Source organism: Artemia sp. Qi Xiang Cuo, chromosome 3 (genome assembly GCF_049724085.1).
Source record: "Artemia sp. Qi Xiang Cuo chromosome 3, ASM4972408v1, whole genome shotgun sequence".
In the NCBI taxonomy this organism is placed as follows: Eukaryota; Metazoa; Arthropoda; class Branchiopoda; order Anostraca; family Artemiidae; genus Artemia; species Artemia sp. Qi Xiang Cuo.
Genome location: NC_142796.1, coordinates 17,749,182 through 17,772,090, shown reverse-complemented (window position 1 = coordinate 17,772,090; position 22,909 = coordinate 17,749,182). Strand labels below are relative to the sequence as shown.

At 36.7% G+C, this 22,909-nt stretch overlaps 1 protein-coding gene across 6 annotated transcripts in view; it reads right to left on the bottom strand.

Annotated features, from left to right (window-relative positions):
- Positions 1-22,909, bottom strand: part of Dus3 (Dihydrouridine synthase 3) — a 122,198-nt gene that overhangs the window by 53,116 nt on the left and 46,173 nt on the right. For all 6 annotated transcript variants that reach the window (XM_089085659.1, XM_089085655.1, XM_089085654.1 and 3 more), the window contains exons 7-8: positions 16,618-16,734; positions 3,782-3,958 (exon numbers count right to left, since the gene is read on the bottom strand). In XM_089085659.1, coding sequence (XP_088941785.1) covers positions 3,782-3,958; positions 16,618-16,734 — 294 coding nt within the window. The remainder of the gene's footprint in view (positions 1-3,781; positions 3,959-16,617; positions 16,735-22,909) is intronic.

The window sequence follows — 22,909 nt, the reverse complement described above, 5'->3', positions numbered from 1 at the left end:
TCAAAAGAGATTGGAGGGCAACTAGCTTCCCACAAGCCCCTTTTCCCCCAAATACATCCGATGACAATTTTGAGATAGCCATTTTGTTGAAAATAGTTCAAAAGTCTGGTAACAAAAACTCAGGTGTCGACACAACCACCCAGGGGTCGGAGGCAGGCGTTGTAAGTTACCCCCATGGGGGCATATATGGTTCTTATGAAAGGGATACTCGTATAAACTTCAGAGACGGCTCATTTGATTGGAAATTGAAAGTTCTAGTTCACTTTTAAAGAGTCAAAAATATAAGAGGGCAACTAGTCCCCCCCCCCCCTCTACGCCTTTTTTTTCCTCAAACCCATCCGATAAGAACTTTGAGATAGCCTTTCTTTAAATAGTTCAAAGATCATACAAAGAAAAATCCGGGGTCGATACAACCCCCAAGGGCCCGAGGGCGGGCGTTATAAGTTATGCTCTCGGGGAATATATGGTTCTTATGGAAGAGATGCACGTAAAAACCTCAGAAGAGGGCTTATTTGAGTGGAAATTGAAAGTTATAGTTCAGTTTTCGAGAGTCAAAAGAGATTGGAGGGCAACTAGCCTCCCACAAGCCCCTTTTCCCCCAAATACATCCGATGAAAATTTTGAGATAGCCATTTTGTTGAAAATAGTTCAAAAGTCTGGTAACAAAAACTCAGGTGTCGACACAACTACCCAGGGCTCGGAGGCAGGCGTTGTAAATTACGCCCTGGGGGCATATATGGTTCGTCTAAACTTCAGAGAGGGCTCATTTGATTAGAAATTGAAAGTTCGAGTTGACTTTTTAAGAGTCAAAAGAGATCCGAGGGCAACTAGCCCCCCCCCCCACGTTTTTTTTAAACCCATCCGAAGAAAATTTTGAGATAGCCATTTTGTTAAAAATAGTTCAAAGGTCAGATAAGAAAAACTCCTGTGTCGATGCAACCCCCCAGGTTCCAGGGCGAGCGTTGTAAGTAATGCTCTGGGGGCATACATGGTTCTTATGGAAGGGATGCTCGTATAAACTTCGGAAAGGGCTCATTTGATTGGAAATTGAAAGCTCTCGTTCACTTTATAAGAGTCAAAAGAGATCGGAGGGCAACTACCCCCCCCCCCCTCCACGCCCTATTTTCCTCATACCCATCCGATAAGAACTGTGAGAGAGATATTTTTTGAAAGTGGTTCAAAGATCATATAACGGAAACTCCGGGGTCGAACCAATCCTTCAGGGCCCGGGGTAGGTGTTGTAAGTTACACCTGGGGGTATATATGGTTCTTACGGAAGGGATGCTTTTATAAACTTCGGAGAGGGTTCATTTGATTAGAAATTTAAAGTTCTAGTTCAGTTTTCAAGAGTAAAAAGAGATCAGAGGGCAAATACTCCCCCCCCCTCACTCCTTTTCCTCAAATGAATCCGATAAAAATTTTGATCAATAACTATTTTGTCAAAAATAGTTCAAAGGCCAGATAAAAAAACTGGTGTCGACACAACCAATCCGGGCCCGGGGGGCAGGCATTGTAAGTTATGTCCTGGGGCTGTATATGGTTCTTATGAAAGGGATGCTCGTATAATCTTCAGAGAGGGCTCATTTGATTGGGAATTAAAAGTTCTAGTTCAGTTTTTAAGAGTCAAAAGAGATCAGACGGCAAATATCCCCCCCCCCTCTCACTCCTTTTCCCCAAATGCATCCGATAAAAATTTTGATCAATAGCTATTTTGTCAAAAATAGTTCAAAGGCCAGATAAAAAAAAAAACTTTGGTGTCGACACAGCCCCCCGGGCCCGGGGGGCAGGCATTGTAAGTTACGCAATGGGGCTGTATATGGTTCTTATGAAAGGGATGCTCGTATAAACTTCAGAGAGGGCTCATTTGATTGGAAATTAAAATTTCTAGTTCACTTTCTCAGAGTCATCGTCGTGAGCAATCGCCAATATCTTAGCAACAGGAACTCCAGCTAATTTTACGTAATTAGTCGCTCCTGGCCTGCACTTGAGGCATCACAAACTTCGACTATGACCCAGGACTCGTGCTTTACTAGCCCAAGTTTCTGAGTGTTTATATTAAAGTATAATAGCTAAAGATTTTGTAAAGCTATTGTCATCTATCTTATGTACTATGACTGTTTAACAAGTTGTTTATAAGCAGGTCAGCTAATGTGTGGTAGTGGCCTCATTAATTACCTCCTTGACTTCGGTGCTTTTCAGCTTTATCTACTGAAGTGTTCATTCGTGGATGGATAATTTGAGTACCTTGTTCGAAGGAATCAGCCTTCTTACAAGATATATTTTCAGCAGTAAACCATGTAAGTAGTCAAATTTCGTACAAGGAGATGACCACCTTTCCTGCAATGTAAACTGAATGGGGGATTAAGGGGAACCTCACTAAAATCCGTTTTTACTCCATTTTTGCATTTTCATCCTTCGCTTTGAATCATGATATTGAATTCAGGTCCCCGTAAACGTTTAAAGTAAAATTTACATCAGGATGACTTTCCGTCATTTCCTGACGTTATAAAAGAATGATTCAGCTGCTCGTCTCATTTCCATGAATAGACGCAGTTTCACTTTTTCCCTCTCGTTTTCTTTATTCAACGTTTAGAATTAACACTTCTTTCCAATTCTTTGCATCATCTACTATTATTCTGGTTCACAATCACATTCAAAACTTCCGGGACTGATAAAATAAAATTCAGAACCATTAGTTTCATCTACTTCATTCACCAAAAGATTTCTTGTTTTTGAATTTGGTACATTACACAACAGGAGAAGTAATATGGTTGGAGTTATCCTCAATAGAACCCAGGTCGTTAGTTTTAGATTATCCTTCCTTTCTGTGGTCTCTCCTTTTTTGGGGTCTTTTGTGTCTCCTTTCCTCTCCTTTTGGGTCTCCTTTCTTTGGGTCTCTCCTTTTTGGTCGATCCTTCCTTTCTTTGGCCTTTCTTTGAGCTCTTTTCTCAATAAAAAGCGCAAATCAGCAGAAAGCAGCACAAAAACAGCAAAAATTAACGACGGATACAAATGACAAAAATGCAGTGTCCTTTTTTTAAAGTGGCCTTCTTAGACCCTAAAGTGTCCTGCTGTCACCCAAGGTAAACAGTGTCAAAAAAGTACACAAACTATGCCTTTGGCAATACTAATACGAGTATTCCTGAGAGCATTTGGTTGCAAATATGAATGGTCAGTTCATTTTCGGAATAAATTTGGAAATAAATAAAGTTACTTCAGAAAATTTACTTTTTTATGGAGACATTAATTTAATTTAGAAGGCAATTTCATTAAGCCATTTTAACATGTACATAAGAAGATTCCTTATTTTTACCCGATTTGTATCAATTTTGCCCAACAAACAGTCTTCAGTTTTAGGACACGCGATATTTCTTTATAATCAAGCGATATTTGGCGCATGATTATGTTCTATAGATAGGTCTACCATCAATTTTTCTCTTTCTTGCATCTTTTGTTTTGGCTTGCTCATAATTTTCGGTATATATTAGTTTTTCAATTTTATTTTTGTCTTTATGCTGGCTCCTTGTTCTCTCTTATATCAAACAATGGTTAAAAATGGATTATGTCATTATGGGCAGGCACACTTGCATTAATTTATTTTGGGAGGGGGGAGGGATTAGAAGAAAAATCCAAAAAAGAAATGATTTATGCGAAAGTATATTAGATATGGGAGAATAAAAAAAACCTTATAATTTTGAAGGGAAGACAGAACAGAAACAAAGGCTCCATCCCCCTTGTCTATATACCTGAGGATAGCTTTGTTCCTTTCTTTTACACTTACTGTGAAAAGGGACACGTCATATCCTTTGAGCTTCGGTATTAATTTATGAGCAATGTTTTTGTCACTTTGAACGCCTGTCCGCATCTTCACAGTCAGAGGACACGACAGAACTTTGGTCATACATTCCACTGCTGCAGTGAGAGGTTTCTCCCTTGTCATCAGTCCACTACCAGCTCCCTGTAATAAAAACAAGTGGCAATCAAAGCTCATAAGGACTCGAAGAAGATAGGACATAATAGAATAACAGTGTGAAACTATTTTGTAGATACGTGGCATCAGTGTTGTTACCTTCCCTAGACTTTTATCACTAGTTTTAATGATTTTTTTCCTTTAGCTAGTGAAATTTTTCTTAATTGCTACGGGGATTTTGCAAAATATTTTGATCGGTTTCTAGTCATTTTTGTTTGGATTTTTTATTGTTTTCCTATACTCTTTATATTGAAAAGTGAAAACCGTCACATCAAAAATCCATAAAAAAAAAAAAATCAAATCTGGAAATTATTGCGATGATTTTGAGAGTAAAATCAAAATGAGATCATTTTCGTAGACCTGCAGTTTCAACGATGGTGGTGGTTAAAATATTCTAATGGACAAGATGTTATGCAGACAGAAATTTATTTTTCGAGGGAGGGGTGTGTGAGTTGGGGGGGGGGGAAGTGGACCTATATACAACAATAGGAAATCATAGGAAAAATCGTAAATACAGCATATCCTTTTTTTCTTCTATAAATTAAGAACTGTACAAGTCACATCATAGATTCAATTATCTCTCCCCGTTTCGAGTCCAGTACAAACTGAGCACGGACGTGCACAATAATTTATTTCGGGGGAAAGGGTTTTACAAAATCGGGAAAATGCACAGGCAAGATGTGCTTGATCTCCAGGATTGGACGCAGCACCTTCTTTTGGACAAGAAGATTTGCTAAAATCTTCACAACAAGTGAATTATTTACAACTGTGGAGAAACACAAGGACCAGTTATGCCTAGGCTCCTAGGCTCCAGTTTGGCCTAGGCTCCTCTCTCCTCTGTTTTTTACTGTTGATATGGGAATGCTAGCTGTCGGAAAATTTCAATTCACCCTGAATTTGCAACAATCTACCTTGTTCTTACTTTATTTTAAAACAGAAATATTTGACCCCTTCCCCCACCATTATAAATCTGAGATCACAATTTCAGTGATAAGATACTGACTTTGGTTCGATGAAACAGAAATAAAAATGCAGAAGAAGGCAGGTAAACAGAGGGGATGGAATGTCTGGGGTCCCAAGACTTGCAAAATCTTAAACTTAAATTTTTTTTTCATTATTTGACATTTCCATCGTTTTTAGGAATACTGTTTCACTTCAATCCCCAATATTACTTTGTCTGTTTAAATGCTTCTACGAATACAGAACCCTCTCGCTCAAAATCGGAAGAAAAAACTCCGTCTCTTTCAAATATATAATTGTTGGAAAATTATCCAACAGTTTGCATTATTTGCCGGATAATTGCAGAAACTTCATCACAAAAATTAAATTCGTGTGTGGAATGTTTAACTAAATTAAAACTGAGCCTTCAGCCCCCCCCCACAAAGAACAAAATATCGTTTGGCAAAAACATGAATACATTAACTTAAAAGTAGAAACTTCTACATAACGAAGTATGTTTTCTGGGATAAGAAAAGGCCTTTCGAAAAATTTTATTTTACAAACGCCTTAAAAGAAACAATTTCAAAAACAAGAACTTTTTTTCAATATTAGAACTTTTTTTAAACTTTTTTTCAATATCCTAAAACAAATTCTAATTTCAGGAACTTTGTCAAGAAGACTACAAGTCCATAAATTGAAATGAAAAGGCAAGGCATTAACAAGAAAAAGGCTTTGTTTCCGGAAACATTACGCTGACAAAAGTACTTATCGAGCTAAATTGGGAATTTATTCCCCAGGAAAAGGGTCAATAAGGAAAACTAAAACATTCATTATTTTCTAGCGTTTTTTTTTCTAGCTTTAAGTCATTTTCTGGCGCTAAATCATATTACAGTTGTCCATTTGTTAGAGCAAAATTTCAAATAGGACCCATTGTGAGACGCTTGCTTAAATATGACACAGTTATGAAAAACAAAAAAGAGCTTAAAACAATAATTCGTATAGGGCTTTAATTGGGATGAATGGAAAAGTTATATTCATGTAAAAGTCAATGAGGAAAGTTTTACAGCAATGATAGTCTCGGGTCACCTCCTGTTCCTGATAGACGCTACATTTGAAATATACATATAAAACAAATTGGGTGAGATCATACACTTCTTTTATGACTGGTTCACGGCACCAGGTCACTAAATGCTTAGGGCCCAATATGTCACTAGTCAACCATTTACATAGGTTTCTCCCTAGAGTCATGCCTGTTGATCTTCCTTTTAAAGGAATCAACAGAAGGGTTTTCGGAGATAACATCCTTCAGGAGACTATTCCAAATAGAGGTGCAGCTTTCTTCAAGGAGTTAGCGTGGGGTATCTCCTCTTGAGGGTATTCCCACCGTTCGGAGATAACATCCTTCAGGAGACTATTCCAAATGGAGGTTCAGCGTTCCTCAAGCAGTCAGCGCGGAGTACCTCCTCTTGAGAATATTCCCACCATTTGGAGATAGAATCCTTCAGGAGACTATTCCAAATGGAGGTGCAGCGTTCTTCAAGCAGTCCGCGCGGAGTACCTCCTCTTGAGGGTATTCCCACCATTTGGAGATAGAATCCTTCAGGAGACAATTCCAAATGGAGGTACATCGTTTTTCAAGCAGTCAGTGCAGGGTGCCTCCTCTTGAGGGTATTCCCACCGTACTATGTTCCAAAACAGTAATTTTACTAAGGAAGCGGGGGAGAAGGGGTGCTTCCAGAAAGTAATTCATAGAAATTATTAATTGGGATAAATAGAAAAACTTTATTCGCGTGGGAGTCGGTAGGGAAAACTGAACTGCAATCAAACCATTGGGTCAACCGTTACTTGTACTAACAATAATAATAATTAATTTTTACCCTCTTTCGTTATATTACAAAATGCACTAGAGGACTATAAAAAGAGAAAGAAAAAAGAAAAAAGAAAGAACAAATAAACAAGAAAAAAGAAAATTAACAATTATACAGTAAAGTGACCAACATATCTAACAAAGAAAGAAAAATAAGCAGAAACTTAAATCAATACTAAGACACTGGAACTACCAGTCTACCCAACCGTACATAACATATGGCTAAGATGGTTAATAGAACAAACCGGGCAAGACGAAGCGCGTACATAGGGAGGGGGGGGGGTGGAGGGTTAGAGGCTGTGGCTATGTACCAAAGCCTTGAAATCTTGAGACTATCTTCCCCACAATCTCTTATACTTTTCAAGATTTGTCTGTTCATTCGATACTGATGCCCATTCCAATCCCGAATCAAACCCCTACATAGGCTAAGCACCTGGGTGATATCAGCTACAAACTGCTGATATCTGAGTAACACACGTTTAAAATTGAAACCAAAATTATAGATTTTTTTAAAATCAACAAAAGACTTTAGAACAGGTATAATCAGCCAGATTTCACTTGGAACAATTCAATGGGCCGCAGAACCTATTAAGTTTCAATAAAAATGGGTACCTAAAGAAACAACTAAAAACCACTAATTTCATTTTTAAACATGGGAACAAATAACACACACACAGAAAGCAACAAAAATTTATTTCTACAATACAAAGTCAATGAGATTTTTAGATTGTTATGTTTGACATTGTTTCGTAGTGTATGGTGTACGAAGGCTGTTTAGGTGCGCCATCAATATAAAAAAAATTATGATATGAAGCAAAATATTTTTAAATGTTAGTATTTCCAACTTTCAGCAATTCTGCTAAAAAAATACTACGTCGTGAAAATGACTAGCAAGCCGCACAAAAATCTCAGGCAAGCCGCAGTGCGGTCCGTGGGCCGTGGGTGGGACATCCCTGCTTTAGAACAACAGTCCTTATAAGGTAATAAGTGAAATAAATGGAAAACTTATTTCCCCTGAAGAGCCTACAAGAGAAAGATTATCCCAGTAATCATTTCTAGGCATGAAGACAATTTTTATATTTTCTGAGAAATGTTTAAATAGGACAAATCGTGAAAGATCAGCTAGTTTTGAGACATAATCAGCATAAATGAAAAACAGTTTATATTTAAGTTCTTCTTTCCATCAACTAAAATAGTTTAGGACGGTCATTCGTAGACGATTCTTGTCGGGGTAAATGAATTCTTAAAGAAAAATTAACATTTTTTTTTTTTAGAAAGTATTACTTAATCTGAGAAACCAAGCAGAAAAGCCCTTAAAAATAAATTTACTTATCGTGAAAAAATGAAGTAATTTCAAAAAATAATACCTAGAAACAATTCATATAAATTAGAATTAAAAGTATACTTTTTTTTAATGAATCTTAATAAGGATACTGTTCATCTTTTATAGAATGGCCAACAATATCACAATTACACAAAAAGATATTTCTAGAATAAATACTTACATACAAGAGGAAATGCCCGGCACCCCTTCCCAATAGGACCATTCCTGCTTATTTTACAACGTAAGTTTTACGACTACACTGGAAAAACATGACCTAAGAAAAAAGTCACTTTTTGGGGTGACTTTATTTTGATTTTTTTGTTCTATTTTGTCTTTTTATTTAGCTTTGCGCATTTTATTTTTTAATTTTGAATTTTTTTTTTTTTGCTTTGCAGTTCTTTAAGATTCAAAAATACGAAAGACAAAAATTATCTCCTGAATTGTCAAATTAATCCAGTTTCTTCCTCTTTATTCCTTCTTTCTTTTTCATTCTCCTTTAACCACCTAGTTATTTTATAAGTTTAACGATTATTGACAAAAAGAAGAACAATTTGAATATTCTCCTCTTTTCTCCCTTTTGTGTTTCTTTCGTAAAAGATCAACTAAGAAAATAAAATCCAAAACAATCTCTTTCCTCGCTGTCTTTAAATTATATTATCATCTTGAACTCCATTAGAACTACCAAAAGAGCAAGCTAATTTTATTTGTTTCCATTTAGTATTTAGTTTATTAATTGAGGAAAACAAATATACTCGTTAAGGCACCCTAGACGGTCAATCATTTTGATCAAAAGCTTCCGTCAATCAATTGTCTAAAGCATGATTGGCCGTCTAGGAACCTGTTTGACGCTTGAGTCAAGCATTAATGGTGGTTGATAGAAAGTTTGAATGACTTAATCGGTTCATAGACAATCATGCTTTAGTCAAGTGATTGACGGAAGTTTTTGGTCAAAATGATTGGCCGTCCAGGGTGTCCTTTAAGGTTTGTCACAGTTTATATAATTAGCAGTATGATCTTTTCCTATCTCACCCATTATAAAAACCCGGACCGAGGTGCGAGTGCTCCAGAGAACGTATTAACATAAGCGACATCAGATCTTTTCACGGGTAGACAAAGAATAATCACCTATGGAACAAGTACTGACAAAACCACTTGGCCGGCTCACCAATAAGTGGACAATGAGTGCACAAATAAGTGGGAGGAGCTTTTTGTTCGCACCGAGAATGAAGAGCAAGAAATCATCTGCGGTAAACTTACTGGATAATTATATAAACTGTGAGGTTTGTGCTCTCTATGAAACATGCAATTTTGCGAACAGCCTGCAGCAGTAACTTGCACCGAAAGGACAAGATACTTATATTATTGGAGTCTTATATTATTATATTGTATTATTATATATATTATTATATTATTGTCTGTCCACTCAATAAACCAGAATTATGACATTATTTAGAATTTTTCTTAGAAAATGACCTCAACTTGCTTAAAAAAATTTCTGTTTTTGCTCTTCTGAAAAACTTTTTAAATTTATATTTGAACCTTAAAAAATACACAACAAATTTCAAAAGTAAAATCCAATAGACGGATAAAGCTGAATCTCAGCTATCGAATGATAGTAAAATTATCGTTTATATCGAAAAACTACAACCGTATGGATGCAGAAAAACAAATCTATCAACAAATGGCACAAGGGGCATGAACCTTAAAGGGTTAGCAGTTTGTGGTCAGGAATATGTTAACTTCACAGGAAAATACACAATTGCAAAATTACATAAAGAAATTAGTTGAATGAGATTTATTTAAATCAGTTTTGTTAGATCCCCTCTTTTTGATAGTTAAAAAATAAATTACCATACGAAATAGCTGAAATTACCATAGGAGCCACTAGAGAAATGAAGTCATTTTACTTATTAATAGAGAAATACGAAAACTTATTTTCTTAGGCAGCGCTATTGCGCTGTCTATGCATTATAAAACAGAACTTCATTTGCGCTTTACTGAAAACAAAATACAATTTACGTTTTCTATTTTATAACGTTTCTAACAAATCCAAAATTGTTGAAACTTTCAGGGATGAATATCAATACCTATTAAACTGACAATCTACATTCACATATTATTTTCAGTAGTTTTGGCTTTTATGGTGATTTTTTTTTGTGGTGTAATAAATAAAAACAAACATATGCTGAAAAAACAGAGCTAGAAATAAAAATTATTTTCAGTTCTGGCGCAAATGACGTTCTGGTCTTTAAAAGGCAAAAGAGGCGTTAGCACTACTTCTGTTTGTAATTTCTGTTCGTTTTAAGTCTTTTTATTTATCTTAATTTATATTCGTTAAAAGATCCGTTTATTTATTGATAGTAATTTATGTTCGTTTTACATTTGAACCATTATTTTACTTAAGGTTTCGTTTTCTTTTTTACTGTTTACTTTTTTTCTTTTTACTGTGTTTAAAGATGACTTCATTGCCCATAGGAGCCAACAAAGGAGCAAAATCTTTTTTGTCATTAATAGATGAAGAGGCATATCATTCCATCTCTGTTTATGATAGTGTTAGTACATTTATCAGAGAGCAATATTTCAACTTCATGATAAGATATTTTCTTAAAGGAACGTTCTAACATTCTGCCAAGGGGTGATAAACAAACAAATTGCTACGTCAGGAATAGAGCTTAAGTTCATTTTTCAAACTTCTTTTCTTTCCTTTTTTTTTACGGACGCGGTTCTTCTTGAACCGCTAAGACGATTTTTGCGAGCAGCTTATCGATTCTTCTAGTAAACTGATTACCTATCAGCAGGATTAACTATCAGCAGTTTAAGTCCATTTTCCAAACTTTTTTTCTTTTACTTTATGGACGTGGTTCTTCTTGAACCGCTAAGACGATTTTTGCGAGCAGCTTATCGATTCTTCTAGTAAACTGATTATCTATCAGCAGGATTAACTATCAGCAGCTTAAGTCAATTTTCCAAACTTTTTTTTCTTTTATTTTATGGACGCGGTTCTTCTTGAACCTCAAAGACGGTTTTTGTGAGCAGCTTATCTTTTCTTTCAATAAACTGATTACCTATCAGCAGGATTAACTATCAGCAGCTTAAGTCCATTTTCCAAACTTCTTTTCTTTCCCTTTTTTTACGGACGCGGTTCTTCTTGAACCGCTAAGACGATTTTTGTGAGCAGCTTATCTATTCTTTCAATAAACTGATTACCTATCAGCAGGATTAACTATCAAAGCTTAAGTCCATTTTCCAGACTTTTTTCTTTTACTTTATGGACGTGGTTCTTCTTGAACCTCAAAGATGGTTTTTGTGAGCAGCTTATCTATTCTTTCAATTAACTGATTACCTATCAGCAGGATTAACTATCAGCAGCTTAAGTCCATTTTCCAAGCTTATTTTTTCTTTTATTTTATGGGCGCGGTTCTTCTTGAACCTCAAAGACGGTTTTTGTGAGCAGCTTATCTTTTCTTTCAACAAACTGATTAACTATCAGCAGCTTGAGTCCATTTTCCAAACTTTTTTTTCTTTTACTTATGGACGCGGTTCTTCTTGAACTTCAAAGACGGTTTTTGTGAGCAGCTTATCTTTTCTTTCAATAAACTGATTAACTATCAGCAGGATTATTTTTCGGGCTTGAACTTACTGACAAAAATGAATAGAGCAGCTTCGTAAAGCAAAAAACCTCACATAATGGAACACACAATGAAAAAATAAGAGCATACTCAAACATATTAACATCAGCAAAGATATATTAAAATAACAAAAAAAGGCATTGGTATAAAAAAGAAATACAGAATAGAAACAGACTTTCCTATACCAGTAAATAATAATGCACAAAGAAAAAAACAATAAATGTAAAAAACATCCTCTCTAAAATGAAAACAGGTTATACATACTAGGCATAAGAAAGAGAGAGAAAAACATCATCTCCAAAATGAAAACAGAAGTATAAGAAACAGAGAGAAAAAAACATAGGTAGGAAGGGTGTCCGTAACTTTTACGGACATCCATTCAAATCCTGATAGGTCGTGGGGATGACAGGAGAAGGGGTGTATTGGAACGAATTCTCCATGCCTGCATACTTTAAAACAAAAGAAAAATGTCCCACTCCCCTTCACAAAAGAAACTCCTATATTTAGCTCCTCCTATATTTAGGAAGAGGTAAATTGGTCATTTGTCAATGAAAATACAAAAAAAAGTATTTAAAAAAAAATCCAAAATCTAGTAGGGAGTGACAAAACAATCTAGAGGGTTACACAGCCCCCTCCCCCAATTGACACTACTAAAATAAGCCTTACTCCTTGAAAAGAAAAGCGCAAGACATTTTTGCTTTGAAAAGAGTAATAAGAGTTCGTTTATAAGTTGCTTCGATTCTATGATCACACTTATTTATGTTTCAAGTATTTAGATGCGTGGGTTATGTTCAAAATTGCCGAAACGTAAAATAATAATTTTTGGCTATACTACTACTACTACTAGCAACTCACCGCAGCATCAAACCGCCTGAGGCCAACATAGCTACGCATGCTCCTCCTTCAACCCAATCTATTCAAAGCCTCCCTCTTTACCCCCTCCCAGAAACTTCCCTTTATGACATCCTCCCAACCCAATCGCGGACGGCCTGCTTTCCGTTTAGCCCTTGACGATTGGCCGAAAAGGACAATCTTCGGCAATCTGTCGGTATTTCGAAAGCCGGAAAGCAGGTTGATATTTTTCACAAAAAAACGGAAAAAAATGAATCCAAATACAGATGTGAATTTAAAGTATCTGCGAAAATTTCTCTGATTTAGTGACGTTTGGGCGATATGTCTAGTACTTTTTTTTCTTGGGTTAGTTGCGACCCCCTTTTCCGATTTGTCATCAATTACTGCAAGTTATCAATTTCTGATAAAGGCCATTTCCCACTAGCTCTCTGTGTTTTCAGTAGTTTCTTTCAATCCCGAGTCTTTCAATAGCTCCAAAGTTCCCAAAGGGAATTTTTAAACTAATCCTCCTTGTCTCTCTTTAATTGGCACTCAAAGTGGTTTACATGGAAAACAGTATGAGTGATAGGGGAGAGTTTGATAACATTCTAAGACAGTTCCACAATACAGAATTTAATTGGATCCATTTATTTAGATGTTCGGCAGCGAAAGAAACAAAAAGATAAGGGCGGATTTTTTTTCAATAAAGCAGGCAGCTTTTTGAGACATCCTAGCGGAGTGGTTATGGCTCCGGAATCCTGAGGTCAGGTGTTCGAGTTCTGGTGTCACTGCGTTATTTGGTTTGGAACGGGGGTCAATGGTGTGACCCTGTAAGCTCAGTCAGAGTCGACCCAGCTCTAAATGGGTACCTGGAGAAATCTGGGGGAAAGACACGGGAAGTGTCGGATGATTTGCCCCCAACCACGCATTGTACTCCCGGCCGAAGGCATTGATTCAGGAGATCGGTACCTGCGCAACGCAGATCTTTGTTCAGCATGCGAAAGTTTTTTCAAGTTTTTAAGTCATTTTTCGGGGCGTAGAAACGATCTTATAGAAATCCCAAAATTTAAACTTGCAAAAAAAGGGAGGTTACCAGTGATTCAGGCTCTTAAGTAGACATTTCTTGACAAATCTTGACATTTCAGAAGTTCGGAGGGGGGGGGGTTGTGGCCTGTACCTTAAATGAAAGTCAATATGATTGGTTTGGGAGGATCTGATAATAGTCGTATTCGAAGGTAGTTTTAGAGTGCTGAGTTTAACTAATCGCATTTTTGAGAGCCTAGAACAGACATAAGTTAATTTTCTAAATTTTAAACTTGAGAGAAATAAAGATAGTCTCAATTCCAGCGATATGTTGATATTTTTATAGGAGGGGAGGGAGGTAGAATAAACTTGGGAAACACAACAAATTATAGACAATACATTAAAAAATTGACAAAATCTTGACAATCAGGGAGGAGGGGATTATGAGCCAAAAACTCTTGAATCACTAAACGCGAATTGCTTCTAATTGGCAAATGTAAAATTGATAAAAGTCATACATCCAAGAACAGGAGATAAACTTAATCTATTTTCAATAATAAAACTAAAGCGATAAAAATCTGTCTTTTTGTTGTGGAAATCCAGAATTTCCAAGCAAGTCAAAGAAAACTTTTCTACTGAACCTAACCTATAAAATTCAATCACCATTTTTTTTTTTTGGATTTTGTTTTTGTGTATTCGTGAGTGTGTTTTTATTTAGATGTTCGGCACCGAAAGAAAACAAAAAAACAAGGGCGGAATGTTTTTCTATAAATCAGGCAGCTTTTTGAGACATACAAACTCGATACATGTCAGTTTTTTTTTTAACTAATGCACATCGCGCAACACCTTTTTTTTACTATTGTGAAAAATAGTATTTCGATGAAGAAAATGTAAAAATCTAAAAAAGTTTAAATGCGGGCTTTAATCTGCTAAGAATTGAGTTCGGATGCTTCACAAACTTCTTATTTAAAAAACACTATTGGCCCCTATTGGTCTGGTTTTCGATGCCTTTAAAGTTTTTGCGTATCAAAATTAACAAACTGCTACCCCGATCCTAGTTCTACAAAGGTCCGAACCAGGTGCCGAAACACCAGATCGGTTTTATCGGTTTTTGGACTTATGTTTTTAGCTGCATCTTGAATAGCTAAAATTGAACGTTAAATTACAAACTCTCATTAAAATTAAACAGATTTATTTTAAGCTTATGAAACCTATCACTTTTTAGTAATAAGGAACTTATCACTTACGTAAGGTTATCACATTTCAGATGTGGATTGGCTAAAGCTATACCCAACCCCTCTTCTTTTTACTGACGGAAAAATATTCTTATTTCTTTATACAAGAAGGGGGATCTTAATTCTTACTTCTAAAGAAGGGGGGGTCAACAGCCTGCAGTAATAAAGTGACGTTTGAATGCTGTGAGTTTATTACACGTGCTTTCTTTGGATGGTTTCAAAGTGAAAAAATCTAATCTTTCAGCTAATTCTCGACATTAAGTTTAGAATCACCAATTACAAACAATTTGCATTAAAAAACATTTTGGTGGAAAAAGGATTCCCCACAACATTTTTTTGGAAATTAGTTTTGAATTATTGGCCCACCCTAATTCAATGTTTCTCTAGATAAGATAAGATAAGGTTTATTGCAAAAAGACTGTTGGCGATAGCAACAAAGGAATCAGTGTCAAAAAGGATACATTTTCCAAAAATAGAATTCAATCGAAACAAAATTTTATTTCAAAATTTGTTTTAAATTGTAAGCTTCTATTTGCAACCCGTCTTCTGAATCTACCACCTAAATCTAATCTAAATAAATTTCAATCTACAGACCAATGAGAAACAGGTAGCATGTTTATTTAAAACACTCAGGCAGTATTGCTTTCCAACAAGTGCTATCGTAATTTTTTTTTCTACACCTTAGCCTAGAAAAGTTTAGACAAAACAACAATATTAACCACATAAGAAGCACTCCCTGTAAAAATAAAAGTAATACCCTTTATGTGTAGATTACGATAAGAACTGCTGGAAGCCAGTTTAGTAATGGCCTTTCTTAATTTGTATACAACATTTGCACTATCTACAATCAAGGATTGTCCGCTAAGAAATTAAAACATTCAAAGAGCTCTGTTGTCATTCAAGTTCCTCATACACACTTATGGACTTGATATTACTGGTATTTCTGATATTACTTATATAAATATTACTGATATACTCATATTACTGAAATATTACTGACATAAATACTGATATTACTGGTACAATACTGAAAACTTAAAAACTAATCTAAAAACTCAGCGACTAAAAACCAAGTCACTTGACATCGGGCCCCTGAACTGTCCCCGAAAATAAGCTTGAGAACAAGCTGAGAAAAATTTCACGAATTCGATCTTACTTCATGACTTTTCCTACGGCCTCTTACCACCCAATACCATATTTTTTTGTTATAGCTGAACTGCGAAAAAGCTTACCTTTTGGCAACATATCATCCTTCAGCTGTAAAACAGGATCAAAGCATAACCTTTCTTTCAGTATACACCTCTTCAGTAAGATCAAAACATGTCTTTTGCATTGCTTATTGTTTTATTATTCAAACGAGTGCCTTAAACCATTATTAGACGAATTTTTTGGAAAACATTCAGCATACACCTCACAAATTAATAAAGCACCCACGTTTGACTTTGGGTTGACTAGTATTTATTTTAGTAGACACTTTGGTGTCAACCTTTTTCAGTCTTTCTAATTTTAGTAGACAGTTAGCTTGCACACAGAAGCATGTCCTATGAGGAGATAATCGGTTTCATCTGTACATGTGTAATATTACACCAGTACAACTGCAGAAACGTAGGTAGCTTTCCGGGGTCGAAGGGCTATTTCTGTTCCTGCACACACTCCAACCCCCACAGCAGCTCCCTAAGGGTTAAAAAGTATGTTTATCTTAATGGCACCACAGCCAATGCTAAAACAACAGATTCCTTTGCCCCCCATAGCTACGTCACTGTACAATTATGTGGCTTTTGTAAAACAAGAATACAAACCTTTTCGTAAAACATATCAATAGGACATCCACAGTTTATATCCAAAAAGTCCATAGATATATTTTCCTCTAACATCTGTGCACATTTTGTTAATAAATATGGGTTGTTTCCACAAATCTGCAACAGAATTAAGACAATTAATATTTAATAAGCCTCCATAAAATTGCGCCCCATCTTTTTAACGGATTTAGAATAATTTTCACCTGGAATCCAATTTGTTCGGAGGGGAGAGGGCATTTTCTAGAAAGGGTTCAAATCTGAAAAAATGAAGCGAATCAAGACGAATTGGGAGAAAATTAAAAGTAGCTACTCAACAATCATGAGATGAAGGGGTTATCAGGCTAGGAACCACTTTCCCTTTTTGCAGGCACCCAGGACTCAATCTTTCAGAGAAACTAATTTAAAAGACTTTTTCCAAAAAATACGTTTTTCAAAGAAAAGTAAAGAACTCCATTAAACAAAAAATGAGCAAAAATAAAATCAAATAATCTACATAACGTGAAACTACCACAGATCAGCATCGATAAATAAATGAGACCCAAAACGAACAGAAAATACAATAAATAACCGAGTCAAAATCAAAACGAGCAGAAATTAACATAAGTTGTGCGCAAAACCCCTATGCCTTCCCAAGGCCAGAACAAAATTTGCACTTTACTGAAAAAAATACAAATGAATGTACATCGTCAGTTTAATATACATATACTGATATTTAGTAATCAAAATGTTAAAATCATTTGATTTATTAAAGTTATAAAAGTAATAACATTTATATTTTTTTTGATGGGAGGGTGGGAGTGGAAGGGGAATTAGTTGCCCTCAAATTACTTTCGACTATTAAAAGGGGCATCAGCCCTTTCGATTTTCAATCGAATGAGCCCTTTTCGAAGTTCCCACGACGACTCCTTCGATACGAAGGAGTCGTATCGTATACGCCGACTCGTATTGTATACGTATCGTATACGCCGACTACGACTCGTATCGTAGTCGTAGTCGTATACGCCCTGGTCTAAACATCAACCACAACAAAAAATAATACATTATAACCACTTCGATCTTTACTATAAAAATGTCAAGCCTCCCAATCACTTTCGACTATTAAAAAGGGTACTAGGCCTTTCGATTTCCAATCGAATGAGCCCTTTTGGAAACGACAACGCTTTCTATAAACACCTTATATGCCCCCAGGGCATAAATTACGACCCTTACCCTAAGGTCTGTTAGGGTGGTTGTCATCCTCTAAGACCGAATTTCCTGAACTTTCAACTATGTTAAACAAAATGGCTATCTGAAAATTTTGATTAGATGTGTTTGGGGAAATGGTGGGCGCGAGAGGGGTGTTAGTCACCTTCCAATCACTTTCGACTATTAAAAAGGGCACAAGCCATTCCAATTTCCAATTGAATGAGCGCTTTTCGAAGTTTCTACGACAACTTCTTCGATACGAAGTGCCCTGCTCTAAAGGAAAAAATTAATAAATAATACATTGTGCCAACATCGTTCTTATATGCCCCCAGGGCATAACTTAAACCCCTTGCCCTGAGGGTTGTGGGAGAGTGTTCTCCTCTTTACTTAGTCCCCGTTTCTTGTCTTGCTCTCGAGTGTCCCCTTCTTTACTTAGGCAGCACGATCGTGCTACCTATGATTTATACAACAACTTTCTATATAAACCTTATATGCCCCCAGGGCATAAATTAGTTGCCCTTAAATCACTTTCGACTATTAAAAAGTGCACCAGTCTTGTCTATTTTCGATTAAAGTAGTCCTAATCGAAGTTTCAACGACAGCCCCTTAGATACGAAATGTCCTTTTCTAGACAAGAACAATAACAAGTAATATTAAATTTAATCTAAATTGACCTGTACTATCAAGAAGTTAATCATTCAATTCATATTCGCCTTTTAAAAAGGGTACTAGGCCTTTCGATTTCCAATCGAATGAGCCCTTTTGGAAACGACAACGTTTTCTATAAACACCTTATATGCCCCCAGGGCATAAATTACGACCCTTACTCTAAGGTCTGTTAGGGTGGTTGTCATCCTTTAAGACCGAATTTCCAGAATTTTCAACTACGTAAAACAATATGGCTATCTCAAAACTTCGATTAGATGTGTTTGGGGAAATGGTGGGCATGAGAGGGGTGTTAGTCGCCTTCCAATCACTTTCGACTATTAAAAAGGGCACAAGCCACCCCAATTTCCAACTGAATGACCGCCTTTCGAAGTTTCTACGACAACTTCTTCGATACGAAGTGCCCTGCTCTAATGGCAAAAAATAATACAGTGTGCCAACATCGTTCTTATATGCCCCCAGGGCATAACTTAAAAACCTTGCCCTGAGGGTTACGGGGGAGTTTCCTCTTTTTTACTTAGTCCCCGTTTCTTGTCTCGCTCTCGAGTGTCCCCTTCTTTACTTAGGCAGCATGATCGTGCTACCTATGATTTATACAACAACTTTCTATATAAACCTTATATGCCCCCAGTGCATAACTTACAACCCTTGCACTGAGGGCTCTGAGGGGGTTATCATCCTAAAAGACCTAAAAACCAGAACTTTCAACTACGTTCAATAAAATGGATATCTCAAAATTTTGATTCGATGTGTTTTAGAAAATGGTGGGAGTGAGAGGGGCGTTAGTCGCTATCCAATCACTATTAAAAATTAAAAAAGGCACTAGCCCTTTCAATTTCCAATTGAATGAGCCCTTTTGAAGTTTCTACGACAACGCTTTCAAATAAAAACTTTATATGCCCCAGAGCATAACTTACAACCCTTGCCCTGAGGGCTGTGGGGGGAGGGGTTGTCATCCTTAAAGACCTAATTTCCAAAATTTTCAACTCCGTTGAATAAAATGCCTATTTAAAAATTTTTATTGGATGTGTTTGGGGAAAAGGTGGGTGTGAGAGGGGGGGTTAGTTGCCCTCCAATCACTTTCGACTATTAAAAAGAGCACTAGGCCTTTAAATTTTCAATCGAATGATCCCTTTTTCAAGTTTTTAAGACAACGATTTCAATAAAAACCTTATATGCCCCCAGAGCATAACTTTTAGCCCTTGCCCTGAGGGTTGTGGGGGAGTGTCCTCCTCAAAAATATGTTTTCTATCTGGAAATCAACTACACTGAACAAAATGGCTATCTTAAAATTTTTATTGGATGTTTGGGGGAATGAGGGGCGTGGGGGGGGGGCTAGTTGCCCTCCAATCACTTTCGATTATCAAAATGGGCACTAGCCCTTTGAATTTCCAATCGAATGAGCTTTTTTGAAGTTTCTACGACAACGCCTTCTTTAAAAACCTTATATGCCCCAGGCTATAACTTAAAGCCCTTGCCCTCAGGGCTGTGGGGGAGTGTTCTCCTCAAAAACATATTTTCTATCTGGAAATCCACTACGCTGAACAAAATGGCTATCTTAAAATTTTTATCGGATGTTTGGGGGAATGATGGGCGGGGGGGGGGGGAGGCTAGTTGCCCTCCAATCACTTTCGATTATTAAAAAGGGCACTAGCCCTTTGAATTTCCAATCGAATGAGCTCTTTTGAAGTTTCTACGACAACGCCTTCTTTAAAACCCTTACATGCCCCCAGAGTATAACTTAAAACCCTTGCCCTGAGGGTTGTGGGGGAGTATCCTCGTCAAAAAAATATTTTCTATCTGGAAATCAACTACGCTGAACAAAATGGCTATCTCAAAATTTTGATTGGTTGTGTTTGGGGGAATGATGGGCGTGGGGGGGGCTAGTTACTCTCCTATCACTTTCGACTATTAAAAAGGGCACTAGCCCCTCCAATTTCCACTCGAATAAGCCCTTTTCGAAGTTTATACAACAACTGCTTCGATACGAAGTGCCCGACTGAAGAAGAAGAAAAAAAACACACATTGTGCCCACATCGTTCTTTACTTAGGCAGCGCTAGCGCGCTGCCTATGAAAAACAGCTGTCAGTCCCCCAGATAATCTCGTTGGCATCGTCTAAAATCAAAGACGAAATTCTGGTTGTCTAAAATTAAATAGCAATACAAGCAATTAAATACAGTTTCGGTATTCATTATTCAGATTCGGTCTAATTGGAAAATATATAAATAACTGGTAAAACTTTTAAGTATTAGATTGTTAAAATAATATTTAAGTTCATAAATGCCCAAATATATTACATTTATCTGTGGAATAAAGAAAAAACGAGAGTAAACGGCTAAAATATACAAGAAAAATAAGATAAAAAAACACTATGCAACAAAAGAAAAAATCAAAGGAGTTTCCTTTTCTTGTAAATCGTTTATTCATTTCTTTATGACATTTTATTTTATTTTTTAGCTGTTTGGTCTTGTTTTTCTGCTTTTTCTCCATGGATAATTTCAACGGAGTTCGGGGAGCATTCGGAGTTAGTTTGGAGGAGAACTATTTGAGAGTAGTAGGCCTACTGGACCTCAAAGTCAAGCAGACACACTTTGATGACCTGCACAACATAGCGAAAACAGGCTTCCTTCTTAGAAGTGAACCCCACCAGAATATAATGATTCATTTCTATTTTATCATCCTAATGGCTCTTCGGCATTCGGCCGAAGAGCGAGACTTTCATCCGAGTCATCGTTAAGAGTACCACGTACATCTCTGTTCAGCTCTTCAGAAGACCCTGATTTCTCGTCACTTATGCATAGCTTCACCTTAGATTAGTCCTACCATTCGGTTTCCTATCCCTTATCTCTGCTACTTTTTTGTCTTTACGGTGCTTGCTTTCCTCTCCTCGGCCTGATTTCTCTTCAAAGCCGCCTTTCTTGCTCATAATTGCTTTGACCGGTGCGTCGGTAAGAACTTCTGTCGTCTTCTTGCTGGCAACTATCCTAGTTCCTTTTTGGGGGGATTCTTTTGGGAGTGGTCTCATTAACACTGTTTCACTGAACAATTGGTCTACCTCTTTAGATAGCTGGCTATCAATGCAGATGACGGCCCATCCTCAGAATGCCCAGTGTGAACCTATAAATGCCGTCTGTCATTTTCTACAGGTGTGACAAACGGTCTGTCTGATACAGATCAGCTCAAGAGCTCGTTTTTTTTCTTAAATATCTCTTTCAAAAGGATAGATCCTAGTGCAACAATATCAAAATTAATGTTCTCTAGCGAGAAAGCTTTGGTACAAGCCTTACCTAGCAATTCTGAGATGCTGTGCATAGAGATTGTCTTACGTTTGTTTACTATCATGAAGGATACGTGGTCGATCATTGGTTGGCTTTCATGAAGGATACTGCCTCACGATTCTAATGTGATATCAGGGGAACCATAACACTGAGGTCAAAAGGCTGGAGCTTGTGTGTTGCGTGTCGTGGCATAGTCAGGTGGATGATGCCGCTGGTTGTGGTCAAATCTAGAAGCTTGGTAATGCACTGGCTGATATGGTTGTCAAAGATAAGAATTGCTGCATGGAGAGAAAACTAACCTGCTAAAAACAAAAGGGTGTATATCACGTTTTGTTATTCTTTTAGAGAGTGAATAAGAGTCTTCTAGGATCTTTACCAACTAGTTTCATTATTAAAAACACGTTTACTTCACTGAAATCAGGAAAGTTCCCCTTCATCCCTTACCAGTTATCATTGGGACAAAACAAATTTAAATACCTCTAGCTAAAAATAAATACAACATAATTTTACGAATTATATAGCAAATCGAAGCCACATTTTTCCACTACAGACCGTAATTGTTACAGAGCTTTTCCCTCTTACTCCTTGAAGAAAGCACAGATTAGAAAAAAGTACTAAAATTTTGTTATTTCCCTACGTCTTTTATTTCTTTGGATCATTTGAAGAAGAATTGGACGACCAGCAATTTGAAGACGATAGTTGAGTGCAGGGAATCTTACGTAGTTACTGACAAAGCCTACTTCCTTTTATAAATACAGGATGAAAATAATACCGACTTAATGAAAAATGTGGTTTCCAAGCGACAAAATAAGTTAAAGCACAAACGACATAAAAATAAAAACAGTTTAGCCTCCTTGACTCATCTTAAGGCTATTTATATCTAAAAACCTCGATTTTCTGAAATTTTTCTTTTAACTGTTTCAAAATTAGGAAGTTTATATAGCAGTACCATATTTTCGGCAGTGTTGCCACGTGTAACCGCGAAACGAAATAAGTAAAACAAGTTGGCTAAATATGACGACGCTTTTCGTCCGTGAAAATTCAAACATTCCCAACCTTTTAATTCCCAAGACAACTACACCTTCAAAGGAAACCTATACCTTCTTAATTTGTTGGATGTCACCCGTTTTACCTCTTCGCTTAGTTTGGCACCCTCTGCTAC